The sequence below is a fragment of the Augochlora pura genome, chromosome 7, assembly GCF_028453695.1.
Source record: "Augochlora pura isolate Apur16 chromosome 7, APUR_v2.2.1, whole genome shotgun sequence".
Lineage (NCBI taxonomy): Eukaryota > Metazoa > Arthropoda > Insecta > Hymenoptera > Halictidae > Augochlora > Augochlora pura.
In genome coordinates this window covers 29,921,471-29,936,232 of record NC_135778.1, presented here as the reverse complement: position 1 = coordinate 29,936,232, position 14,762 = coordinate 29,921,471, and the positions used below count along the sequence as shown (strand labels likewise).

Genomic DNA, 14,762 nt, shown 5'->3' with positions numbered 1-14,762 from the left:
ACTTAAACAATGACAAGCCTCGGGGTTGTTAAATTACCTTTGAAATTCATTGCCCAGATTATTTCTAATTATCAATTCACTGAATAATACGTTTTATTTTTGTTTTCTTTCTTATTGTGTTGCGGAGAAGTTTTTCTATGGGAAAGTTATAAACAAGTTACGCAGCTATCGCTAATCGATAAATTTGTGAAAAAGCTCACCAATAAGCACATCGGTGGCTGCTAATGATGCGATGAAGTAGTTGCTCGGTTGCCTGATAGTCCTATCTACGATAAACGCCAGAAGAACGAGAATGTTACCGCCGACAGTTAACAGTATACATAATGCGAGGCAGACAGCAATCAGTATCGTTTGCCAGAGTTCGAAGGGTGGTTCAGCAGGTATGAAACTTTCCGCTGTTGAATACACAGATATCTTGTCAGTAAATTGTCACGAAAACGTTGCCTCGTTTCTAACATTTTCACGAGTTTTTAATTCCACGGGTCGATAAGAATATCGATTTTCGTTGAACATTAACATCTTATAGATATGTGACACGTAACATGTATTCGGCGATCCTAACTAAAAGAATATCACCAAACCAAAAGTATCTTACTAAATAAGTAATTATACTGTCGCATAAATCATTCATTTAATCGACCGATTTATTTACTCAGCGACAAAATGACTTTCTAATTATTAATAGAAGAGATATGCTAATAAATTCCTTTGCATTTATCATGAAAATAGACGTAAAATTCTTTATATAATAATATACATGATAAAATGATAATTTTCATACAATGTGATTTTTATTCATTACTACTGTTTTAATTATACTTATTAGTTCAAATGAATTCGTCAGAATTGAACATTTTAAATAGTCGGAACGGTAGAATATAATTGTTATAAAATTGTGTTTGAAATCATTCGCTTCTCGTTAATATTTTCGTGTGGTTTTTGTGACTATTTTCACGATAATAATTGAGTAACGAACACATTCATAGAAATGTTGTAATTTAATTTTTGTTGAAATGCAGATGAACATTTGCCGCAACCATGGTATGTAGCCTTCAGTATTCGACCATGCTATTCAAGGGGGAATTCAACAGAATTACCGGTCGATAAAGCCGTTGTGGTGCCAGCTATCGAGCAACAGTTGGTATTATTTGTCGGGAACAGGTCTGACAGAACTTCCACATATTCACCGCTGCTCCAGCGCGGATCATCCGGGTCAGGCCATGTTCCATTAAACTGGGTGCATTCCGTTAAAACCTGGTTGGACATGCGACAAAGACGTTCCCGCTGTCTCTCCCGCTTCCTAGAAACATAACAAATCACACCATTTTTCATTTGCGCTTTTACACTCCTGCAAATCCTAAATATTAACTTTTCAATTATCCAGTTTAACTTTTCAGTTATTCAATCCTTTCGATCCTACAATATTCAAGAGGGAAAATATTCTTCCCTGCTTAAATATGAATATTTATGCATTTTTCACGATACCTTCGCTAGGTTCATTTAAGAACAATTACTACTATTACGATTGCTATTTGGGTGATTCGAGATACTTCCCCGGCAATATTCAAAATAAAAATTCAACAATTTTTGTATAGTTTAAGTCGACAATGTTTAGTGGTAAAATATATTTTTTCTTCTCATTTATTCATTCAGTAAATATTGAAAAATGCTCTTATATTTTTTATATCTTTTTTTTTTATTTTTTAACAGCTCCTTGACTTGATGTTTACTAGGTAATAATTTTGTTTTTCCATTGCTTCATAGTCATTAAAGTTGACAAACTGTCACAAAAAACTGCTCACAATAAATAAAAAATAACAAAACAAGCTGTTAGAAGTATATAAAATCCAAATAATATTTTGTGTTTCATTTTTAGTACCCACGATGAAACAGCGCGGACGATTTAAATGAACAAAACTAAAAAAAAAACGAGGGAAACGGACGATGAATAAATCTGTTGGAGTGGATAAAAGTTTGATATAATAAAATGAAGTGATCGTGAAAATATGGGGCCGCGATACGTAACGAACGTGTCGCGCGTGATGCATGGCAGCGTATCTTTAAATTCATTAAGAAGAAACGTGATACGTATGCTGCATGAGTGCCATGAATAATACACTTTCCATGCTGCAGGACATCGGTGACTCGCTTGCCTTATCGATTTCCTATCAATCGCTATAGAATATTGTTCAGGTTCTTTTGTAATCCATGTGAAAAGGAGAAGAAACGGAAAAACAGACCATGAAATGCGAAAAAAAGGGTCACGTCGGGACGATATTAAAACCTCCCTTTAACCCATTCGTGAAAACTCGACCGTTCCCCCCGTTTCTAGATTCTACAAAACGCCTCCTCTTATGATTACTGTATGAGAAATAAAAAGCGAGCCACTTTATCGATTATTGCCAACGCGAAGGGAATAAAAGCAGAATTCGTCGATGTTGACGACGACAGTTGCATATTCTAACTGGTACAATAATATAATTACTGCGTATAATGTATCACTATATATTTTTAGATGTTATTAATATAATATTAATATTGACATATAATAGTATATTATATGTCAAGGTTATGTTATAATATATTATTATATATTGTATATGATAATAATGTATTATATGTCATATTTTATGTTATTAATGTAACGAGTTTGTGCAAGATTGATTTATGTAATATTAATATAGTAAGTACAATATGATATACAATACATTATCATGTCATTATGTAACATAAATATATATGTAACTGTTGTGTCCATACGAGAGAGTGACCGAGGCACGCACTCGACGACGCCACCAGACGCACAGAAACAAAAGAGTAACGGAAAAGACAAGCGAGGATGTATCACGTGCACCCTGGGTTCAGGGGCGTCTGCACGTGTCCCCGGTCCCCAACAATAATATTTATAACATAAACATAACATAAAGTTATTTTTCATCAGAGTTCACGTTTGAGATTTTCTTCGTTAAGATTTCGTGAACCACGTTTAGTATTTATATTCAGGTTTGGGCATCTACAATGATATGAAAACGTTTTACACTTTAACGGTAACAGTTACACTATTCCTAATGGCATAGTAACAGTCTGTGAAGCACTGTGATTAAAATTGCATAGTTAAATGTCAAGTTATAAATGTGAGAACATGATTAAAAAATGTTGAATGCGAAAAGAACACCTGAATCGTGTCAATTTCTCGTGGACATTTTTTACTTGCTTTTGCTGCCTTTGGTTGTTATCCAAACTCGATCCGTCGATCACAATTAAACATTGAACCATGCCATTTTATTAAGAAAAAAGAATGTGCAAGTTCAAACTGCGTGAACTGTTGCTACCAGAGCGCAAAACGTATCCGGACATGAGAGTTTGCTTCCCCCCGGGTGTCGCAAGATCCACTGTACCATAAAGTTGTTAAAACAAGTCGTATAATTTGATGCAGTTTAATGGATGCACGGCGATGTTTTTTGTGAGCGGAGACAAAGGAGATATTAAAGAAAAAAAAAGATGCGCGCACAGACGAAAAGGGAGGAAGATAAGGCCCGTGCTTCTTCAGTAATGTTCGTTAGCGTCAAAGAAAATGTGACACTAGTATTTCCTGATTTTAGCTAGTGACACGTATGCCTCTTGCTCTCTATGAAACATTGCTGCAGTGGCAACACGAGAGGCAAGTCAAAGGCTGAATGCACCCGACGCACAATGAGCTTGAAATAAGCATGAATGGAACCACATCCATTTCCCGCTTGCGCGCTCCCGTCGCCGGCAGGCAAGAAACGACGCGACGCGAAGCGAAGCGACGGCCTGTACCTTAAAGAGGGTGGCTCCTTTTTAAATAATTTAGCCAGTCGATCGTGACTCCTACGGGTTAAACGTACCCTTTGTCCTGCGCCCTATACACCGTGCAATTAATAGACACCGTTTGTCGACCGTGATACACGGAGAACGACCCCAGTGGACTTTTTTTTTTACTATTCTGCACATGGTAGCTCCAAAAAGTCTCTGTGTACCGAGGTTCCGCAATTTTCCATAAATTGTCGACGCATAAGCTGCTACAGTTATAGCTTTGAAAAAAGCGACTGCCGCTATGACAAATGTAGATTCGTTTTAAAGCTCGAAGAAAGAGTGAAGAAGACACTAAAGACACGGTTTACTCGAATTTGAATTTGTTTCCCGAGCTAAGAAAAGGTTCCGTATACTACATTTGTGATTTTTATTCTCTTTGCTACGTTGTGTATGATATTTCTTTTTTGTTACGCTGGTTAATGCTACCTTGTTCCTTCAACGTTTTGTTTGCCTTTCTACTCCATCGTCTGCTTTATTACCGGCTACTTTGTCATCTGATATTGTGGTTTATGTTTCTTTGTTTTCTGATATTATGGTTTATTTTACCTTGTTCCCTACTATTTTGGTTTATGTTACATTGTTCCCTGCTATTTTAGTTTATGCTACTATCTTTTCTGCTGTTAAATTCGGTGCTGCTTTGCATTGCATTACGTTAGTTCTCCATGGTACTTTACCTTTTCCCTACTATGTTTTCATTGCCACATTATCTCAGTTCTTTGCTTTGTGCACTGAATTTCTGAGTTTTCGGCGGACTGTTGATGTTTCGACTTATCATTTTATAACGAAGAGTGATGCAATGACAATAAACTTGAACTGATTTAAATCTCGATGCTTTCACCTTTTTCTTTACTTTGTTTATTTTTTCCCAGCAGACTTTCATGTTTATTCGAATTTGTTGCAAGGAATCCGGAAACTATCTCTTCGATAAACTTTGCATTTTTGTTCTTATTACTATTTTTTAAAATTGTTACTTTGTTTATGCTGCTAATTTCTTGCTACACCACTTAACGTTACTCTTTCGCTTTGTTGTTAGTCTTGCTACTTCGTTTTTTTTTTGTGTTACTTACATCTGATATTTTGTTTTACACATTCTTACAACATTCTTTTCTGTTTCCTTTTATTTGTTCCCTTCTGTTCCATACTACTTTGCCCAATGTTACTGTGTTTTGTCGCAACTTCGTTTGCTATTTTATTACCTGTTGCTTACTTCCTGTTGTTTTCCTTTATAGCACCTACTTTTCTTGCTACTTTATTTTATACTACTCGAGTCTTTTCGGTTTTACATGTATACTATGTTACGTTGCTACTTTGTTCCTTTTTTATTACTTCGTTTTGTTTGCTACTTCTTAAATTAATTTTAATATTAATAGTATCAGCTATTATCTGAAGATATTGCACAAATGGTAGGTAACATATAGTTACGAACCTTAGATATAATTATTTACAGGAATACAAAGTTGTAATATACATATATATAAAACCTAATATTACTAGAATAAGAAGATATAGATAGTTTCATTCATGTCTATAAAAACAATATTTATTTTTCGAGTTTTTAATGACTGATTACTGCCCAGTACAACAATTTTTATCATAACCTTAGTATTTACAATATCTTAATTTTCATTGACAGTATTTTACAGAATAATTTCTATCTTCGACGTTTAATAGTTCTTCTATAGAACAATTTCTATTTTCAATGTTTTATTACCGAATAACCCTTATAAATAATTTCATTTGTTACACAATAACTGATTTTGATTGTTTTAAACTCTTAATATAGTTCAAAATTACTACTTAACAATGTAAATAGTTTCTATTCTACTTTCTAGAGCAATTATTTTTATATACGAATTTTCATCTTCGATATTTTATTTCTTCATACAATTTAACGATTCAACTTCCAATAATTCTCTCTATAAATAATCCTTCATAATTTTCGTTATAAAATAACTTTATGTTTCTATATTTTTGCTATATACCTTAATACCGTTAATACGGTAATGACTTAAATACAGTTTTTAACTTTTCCACTCGATATTTGAACTCTTAAAATGCGGTGGTACAACTTGTAGCTACTGGCACCAAGAGGTACAAGTTTCGAGAGTATTAAGTCGACGCATTCGACTGCAGTTAAGATGGTTCCTTTAAAGTCACCGTATCAGTGAATGAAGTTCGTAACAATGTGAATCTCTGTGGAAACTTCAGACATCTGGGTTAACCAATTTTGCTTTGTGGAACCGTTCCACATTTTTTGCCCATTAATGGAGAAAGCACGTTGGAAGCGAAATACTCTGTAAAATCCTCAAAATACCAAAAGACGTTCGATTTTATTTCTAGCAATGTAATACGCTGTTGTCCAACAATATTACATCCTTACGAAATCACGCGAAACACCTCGTTTTTATTTTAATCGCACCATAATTGTTTCATATCGCAGAATTGTAACCCTTTTGCACTCGAAGCCATTTTAACTGTAAATCTAAAATAATTTCTCCGGCTGATAGCATTTTCATTTTATATAACAAAGTGCATTTTATGCATACGTGATTAATCAATCATTCTTGTGATTCATGGTAATAGTTCCACTTGTAACAATTTTTTAAATTCAAAACGTTGTTAGTACAAAGATTATTTTGGCACGTGATAGAAAAATTTGAGTGGTGCCTCGGAGCCACCAGTCGAGTGCAAAGGATTAAAAAATAAAAATTAATAAAATAATGTCATATTTTGCAATCTCGTTGATTAAGCAACAATATAAGACACTCTTTTCAAAAGCAAATATTGTTGCGAAAACATTTGTTATACATCAATTATTCTGAATATTAAAAACGTGATAATGAGAAATAGTTTTACAATTATGAATTCTTTGTTGTCACACCTTCAAAAGTCAAAATAGATAATATATTGTAATTTTTCTTGCAGCAATTCTTTTACAATGAATTAGAGTTTTGGATTTTAAAGTTATGAGGCACAAAGAGTTGACAACGTCTTAAATGAAAGTTCATGATTTTCGCAAAAAATTGGCTTGATATTTTATCGGATAGAAATTAAATTTCGATTGCATTAATCGAGGTAGTTTTTGATTACCTATGAAAAAGTTTTAGGTCACTTTCGTCTAAAAGCCATTAACTCAAGTGCTATTTAAATTATGCTAATTAAATTAATCCATAAACCTTAGTTTTTCATAATATGAACCAGTACTTGCAGGATATCAAAAATTATGTAAAACCGCTAGAAGAATTTAAAATGCCGTTGCATCATTTTCAACTTATTAGAATTATTAAGGAACAAAATAAATGTCTATGCAGGGTGTCCCGGAAATCGTAGTACAACCGGGCAGGGGGTGATTCTACATAAAAAAGGAAGAAAATATTTTGGTATAACATTTTTTTATCCGGAGCTCCGTTTTCCTGATTATTGACTTCAAAGTTCATTCAACTTGTAAACGATTTAATACAATTTGCTTGTCCTGTATTTCACTGTTCTGCTTGGCTCTTAATATTTGATCTTCAAAGGTTCTTGGTTTACAAGTTGAACGAACTCTGAAGTCGATTATCACAAAAACGGAGCACCGCATGAAAAAATGTTATACCATAACGTTTTCTTCTTTTTTTATGCAGAATCATCCCCTGCTCTGTTGGTAATGAAGATCGCTGAATTACCCACATAACCGAAACAAAGGATACCGATCTTTTGCACATGCGTCATTCTACATCCGAACATTGTACGTGTATAGTAAACGATTGTCTTGCATTAAAAGTGTCTTTATAGAATCCACATTCATCCACCATTATATAATAAATATCACATTTCTTTATAGTGCCCGGCGTCTAGTTCATTTAGTTATACCCCTAAAATCACAACATGCCCGGTAGTACTACGATTTCCGGGACACCCTGTATAGTTCTTACATGCTGTAATAAACATAGACAATTTTTACTTCACACGAAAATCTATGAATTAATCTAATGTTTTATTTGCAAAAAATTAATAGTTACTTATAATTATGATATAATTGACTAGTTATAATTTCGCAAGAAATACTCATTTTAAAGCTCAGAGATCCTTACTTTTAATATCCGTCGTTCGTGATCTCGTAACGTTATTGTCCAACATAGCGACGGTAAACTAGAGGCAAGTTCTTTCTCGAAAATGTTTCGGAGAGAAAGTTCCGTAAATAACTTGGGAAATTCTTTCCGCGACTGATCCTAACAGGGAATTGAAGATCAAAGCCTCTCCTTTAAAACGACCCGTTAAGCTTCGGTGTACGATTTCTTTTAGTCACTTTATCGAGGTTTCAATGAAAGGTGCGCCGCCTACTTTACAATAAGGCAAGGTACGTGAGGGTTGTACACGGCCGAACTGGATCCTCGTTTACGCTTCAGAAAGTGACTATACACCGAACACCGAGTCGTTGCAAAGAGAATGCTTCAATCTTTAACTCTCGAGTAGACTCATTGGAGAACAAAAATTTTTTCTACGTTTCTGGGAACGTTTCGGATGGATGAATTTCGAGTGAACTTACGTATTCGGTTTTCCGTTTGTATTAGCATGTAAAAGCGAGCTAGAAATAAATGAATTATGGATTTTTACGTGGGCGCTCCAAGCTTGAAACGAGTCCAGGCTTATTGTTGTACGACAATTTGTTACAAGATTATAACAATTTGAAAAGAACGGAATGGTTGAGTATTTCTGGTGTTACTGTAAGTGATTTTAATTTAATTACATTTAATTAAATGTGAACAGGTAATTACGAAACTGTGTAAATGTGTAATCGCCTGACCGTGAAATTGTGTAACTGTGTAACCGGGTAGTTACACAGGGAAACTGTGAAACTGTGTAATTGTGTAACTATGTAACTGTCCAACTACACATCTTTACTAACCTATACCAATTATAGAATTGTACAACTCTACAAATAGTAAACTAGAGTTAACTACACAGTTATACAATTGTACAGTTGTAAAGGTGCACCATTAGACGATTCTACAGTAGTACAATTGTACAACTGTATAACGGTACATTTTTAGAACTGTATGACTGTCCAACTGCACACCTGTAATATCCTATACCAATTATAGAATTGTGAAACTCTACAAACACACAACTGTAGAATTGTACAATAAATGCACAAGTATGCAAAGACAATTGTACAATTGTACAATGGTTACATTTGACGTTACTGTTAATGGCATGTGAAACAGTTAAGTAGCTCGAGTAGAACGCTTGGAATAATATTCTCCGCTGGTCCATAAGAAAGTCAATTTTTTGGAGACGTCGGACCGTGGAAACTGGTTCGAAAGAGATTCACGATGCAGTCACGATTGTATCGCGACGATGTGTTTTGATTTCGATGAGAACATTAGCAAGTCGATGAGGATCGTTCTAAGATTATTAGAACAGGCCGCCACAAGCGCGAGACAATGAAGCCACGCGAATAAAAGATAGAGAGATGAGATCCATTGTTTCAGTGGTCTCGAGGGTAAATACTTGTCCTCGTTATAGCGGGCTCTTTCTCTTGGTGCCGGCCGCCTGCGTCATCGTGAAATGATTCGTAAATACCTGACCTCGTTATGGCGACAATACTTTTTTGCGGCTCGGCCGGCCAAGCGAAATGATTCGTAATGGAGGGCCAACTATCCGTAATTAGCTGAGAGACGGTCTCACCGGCCGATACCACTGGAAACACTCGGGCAACAGTGATATACATATATTTCTATTCGTCGCACACTACGTTATTTGTTCGATTTCACTGGCTGAAATTATTTTTCTTACTTGACGTGTATAAAATGTACTTGCTAACCTAATTATAATATTTAAACATTTGTTTATAATTCAGGTGAATTAGTCAATTACATTTAATTAAAATAAATAAATAAGTACAGTGTAACAAATAAATATCTAGAAATAGAGTCATTGATAATATAATCAAGATATTATCTTTATTATTTAATAAATCCAAAACGTGCCCATTTATTTGTGTATTTATAGTATTTCAATACAGTGGGAATAACTCTAAACATTGCAGAATGAATATTATTATTATTTGCATTGTGTAAAAATTGAAAATGAAGGTAAACAACTTGAAGATTATTCAATACTATGTGAAACTATTAAAAGGCGTTAAAAATTTTTATGTGTTATTTGAAACAATTAGAAATTATTGCAAGGTAACAGAAATTGTTGAAAATGCTAACGGGACACAAAAAAATTAAAAACTGTTGAAAAAATTATATGTTTTGGTTTCGTTTTATTTAAGAAGTTTTACATTATGGAATAATATTAACATTTAATGTTCATTATTTTATTCTACAGAATGCAGTACAAACAATTATGTAAAAACCGTCTTGGCACGTCTTGATAATCAATATTAAAAATTTCTTTCATGAAAATTCTGGAAATAAGAAATATTGGAATAAGTAATATGCCATCTTGGATCTTAATTAATTTTAAACAAACAAGCAACAAAAGAGTGAATATTACTGAATTCTATAATATATACCCATATATCGCTTGTACCAAGCTCAATTTTGAATTTTTCATTATACAAAAATTGACGGGTATTTTCTAAACATTATGAAAACTATGTATTAAGATACCATAATAATAGATCGCATAGTTTTGTGGTAAAAAATGTTAAAATAGAGTCTAAAATATCTTCTATTTATCTTGACAGACTATCACTTTAATAACCCTTACATGGATTTACCATATCGCTCATACCAAGCTCAATTTTCATGTTTACATTATACAAAATTTACAGACATTATTTAAATTAGTGAAAACTATACATATGTTAAAGTCCCATGGTAATTGGTATCGTAGTTACATAATAAAAACTTCTTACAGACCAAAAATATCCGAAAACAAATCACACTTTAACTTTCTCAAGCTCGCTAACGATTATTTAAACAAATTCCTTGTTCCCACGACAATAATCTGCGTCACATAATCCAGAAGAATACACGGAATGGTACAATTGAAATTACAATTATGTAAACGTTTCTGTCAAAGCTGAAGTCACGTTCAAATTCACGTTTCCCTGAAGCATTTGCGTTTCTCTTGGAAATTTGAGTTCCTCCAGCAAGCAGAACGCAAAATGTTGCAAGTGAATTTCTAGATTCGTATTCAGCTGTCGAGTATCCATCGGAACGTCGGAACGGAAGGCACTGGCAAGAAGGTTGCGCGTTTAGGCGAGGGTGCTCGAGGGATCGCCGCAATTTGCGCATCGAAACAAGGGTGAAGCGCCGGTTTTGTCTAATGAGTTGTGATGCCTGCTCATCAAGGTCGTTCAACCGTGGCTTGGGCAGCCACAGACACCCTTGCGAGGGAGTGTACTTCCCCGCAACTTTCCATGCCTATGCGTTCCTACATCCTTCGAGTACAGAGACGCTCGAAAACTATGTATTCGACGACACCGCGGTGAAATTGAAACAGAGATAATCAATAATAGCGCTCCAAACGAAGTCTGAAATATACCGAGTCTCTGCCGACATTTATAAATAACTTATTATAAAACTTATTTTATACATTTTATAAAATTATAGGAACAATGTCATTTTCAACTAATTTTTCTTTTCCGATTCTAGCTTTTATCTTTAACTAATGTTTAATTTACGTAAAAATCTGCATAACAAGTTATGATAATAACTTATTATAAAATTTATTATCATAACCTGTTATGTGGATCATTATGTAAAATATAAATTGCTAAGAAATAAAAACTAGAATCAGAAAAGAAAAATTACTCGAAAATGACTTCCTTCCTTTAACAATTAGTTGAATATAATCTAAGAGTATCTTCAAATGCTTCGAATGACCTTACAATTTAACCAATTTAATTTTTGTATAAATGTATAAAATCCACAGTCTGCTTATTATAAACGTCACGCAGGCTATACAGATTTCATTAACACGTCCGCTGCATTATTGTATTAATTTATCATATTGAATACATCGTGTCTTCCTATAAAATATATGATAAATGTCGTCAAAGAGAAGCTATAAATTTTCTCAATATCATGTTACGTGTTAGAGTTTTGAATATGTAATTGTATTCACAAAATTCATTCGATATTCGTTATGTGAAATAGGGTTAAACTTTACTTTAGGGGTCCAAAGATTTTTGGATCTTGTGTATATATTCTACTAGATTTTGTCGAGAAAATTCCAAAAACTCAAGTCTCAAGACGTGCAAATTATTGGTTTAAAAGTTATATGCATTCTAAGCCTGACATAACTCTCGAAGTAAAGATTATTCAAAATGGCTACTCATCCATGCTTGTGCTGCCATCTAGTTGCTTTTTTATAGTACCTTTATATATTTATATATCTTTATATACATATATAATACCTTTATATATCCATATATAAAATCAAATAGTACCTTTTCCAAAACAAATTAGTAAAAATTCTACTTTCAAAGTATATGTATTACTACTGCTTCAAATTACTGTAAATTGAATTTAAACATTACGATTTGGAAAATAATTTTATATATCTTTCAGCACACAATTAAATTAAATATTTTTTATGTAAAAGTAATATACAATATTTTAAATAAATTGCATCGCAATCGACATCGATTTCTAAAAATATCCTTTTGTACACCTTTTTGGAAAAATGTTGAAGAATTTTCAAGCACAACTTTTCTCGCGTATATTATTATTTTTATTCTCTATATTATTTCGTTTACCTGATTACTTTAAATTGTAACCAATCTCTCTATATTTAATTTGAATATTGAGATTCCTAGTTCCATAATCGAATTTCAATTTTCATATAAAAAGTAGCGCGAATGATTCGAAATAGATCGCGTTTTTTAGATTTTTTTAGATGTTTTAGATTTTTACATTCATCGTAGCGAAGAATATCTTTGATGTGATTGTTTATCGTTCGTAGCATTCTATGAGAATGCATATTTTGCAGAGCATGACTAGGCATGATTACAGGCGTGAGAATAAACACAGAATTTGGACGATACTTTTCCGTGGTCGAATTACCATTCGGGGAAAAATGGAAATTCGTGTTTATACAAGTAAGAACGCTGTGCGATGGACGAACACGTCACCCATGTTTTTCTATGTTCCCGAATAATTTTACCGCCCCTCGGTTCGCGTCGGCAGTTCCAAGATACCCTGTATAAATAACTGCGTTTACAGTAACGCTGCACATGTAAACAAACCCCAACGCGCAAGCCTGATACAAAAGTTCTGTTAAACTTATGCCAGCGAATGCACATTGAAAGCCTGCTTTCTGTTCTATTCGTTCTACAAAGCACCATTTTCAATGCTCGTATTCGAGATTGAATTATTTACCATTGATGTGAACAAAATGCAACAACATGGTTCAGGATAGTACTCTGACGTAATATTTTTATTTATAAATGCATTTTAGTTGTAATGTTATAATATCTGTATATACAGGGTGTCCCAGCATCGGTGTTAACACCGCGGAGGGGATGACTTTAAAAACAAATCAAAAAATAAATAAAAATATGAGGAATGACATTTTTTTTATTCAACGCTTTGTTGCTGAAAAAATTAACTCTTTATACTTTTACTATGATTATATATTTATATACCTTTGTATACATTTGCATATATGTACCTTTATATGTGTATATTGAATAGTACCTTTTCCGAAAAAGTTAGTCAAAATTCCACTTTCAAAGTACATACATGTATTACTTTAGATAGCACTAAATTTATGTAAATTAAATTTAAACATTATGATTTGGAAAATATTATAATTTTACATATTTGTCAGCTCACAAATTAAATATTTTTGCTGTAAAAGTGGTATATAATATTTCAAATAGATTGTATTGCAAACGATATTATACTTTTACTATGAAATCTATACGCCTCGACTTAATAGTCCAATATTAATGTAAATAAGTTTCAAAATTAAGATGTTTATTTTTATGTTTTGATATTTTATTATTCCGGTGTTGTGATATTTATTAATATATCAAAGCATTGACAACTTTTCCGTATGATTTCTCGTTTGCAAGTGTTTAGAGATAATTCAGACATTTTCTGAAAATTGTCCAATTATTTTGGTAAGTTGGCTTAAGTTATTTAAGATATTCGAACATTCTCATGGATATTAAAAAACACATTTTCAGTGAAATATTTATCTAATAAAAAGGATGAAAAATCTCTATGGATGGAGCAAAACTTTCTGATGAAATCGACCGCTTAAATTTGATTTCGACTGGTGGAGAACGAATTAATTGGATGAATGCAGCTGCTGAATTACAGAAACCCTGGATGGAAGATAATTCAACATTTTCAGAGCCAATCCGCTCCTTTAAAAACACGGGAATAATTATCGAATTTTCCGCCGGCATTCTTGGCAAAAATGCAGACAGGCATGGGAAGATTCTACGTCTTCAATTAAATCAACGATTTAATTATTGGTTGAACCGTACGAATGGCTTGATACAAGGTTAAACAATTTGAAATGTTTTTAATATCGGGTTAAACAACTGAAACGATTTAATATAGGGTTAAACAACTGAAACGATTTAATATCAGGTTAAACAACTGAAAAATTATCTGTGAGTAGATATTAAATTAATATTTCATTAAATTAAATACTTTATTATTCGTTAAAAATTTCGTCGCAAATTGAATTAGTTAACTGGGTTTAAGTACAGTTAACCTAAATATTAAACAATATATCCGCCAAAAGTCATAATAGTTAATTTCCTAATATTAAATATTAAGCTAATATTTAATATTAAATAGCGTTTATCTATTATTAAATTTATTGAGCGGTTATTAAATGCAGTTTATTTAAACATTGAACAATCCTATTATTTTATTATTCGTTAGAAATTAGAATAGCTTATTTTCTGTTAAACATTGAACAGTGCCCATCATTTATGAAATCAACCGGCGAGTATAAGCACAGCT

The 14,762-nt window shown here is 33.0% G+C and overlaps 1 protein-coding gene across 1 annotated transcript in view; it reads right to left on the bottom strand.

Moving 5' to 3' along the window:
* Window positions 1-14,762, bottom strand: part of Machr-b (muscarinic acetylcholine receptor) — a 68,847-nt gene that overhangs the window by 3,837 nt on the left and 50,248 nt on the right. Inside the window, exons 2-3 of the mRNA XM_078185511.1 lie at window positions 1,098-1,300; window positions 201-395 (exon numbers count right to left, since the gene is read on the bottom strand). Of these exons, the coding sequence (XP_078041637.1) occupies window positions 201-395; window positions 1,098-1,300 (398 nt within the window). The remainder of the gene's footprint in view (window positions 1-200; window positions 396-1,097; window positions 1,301-14,762) is intronic.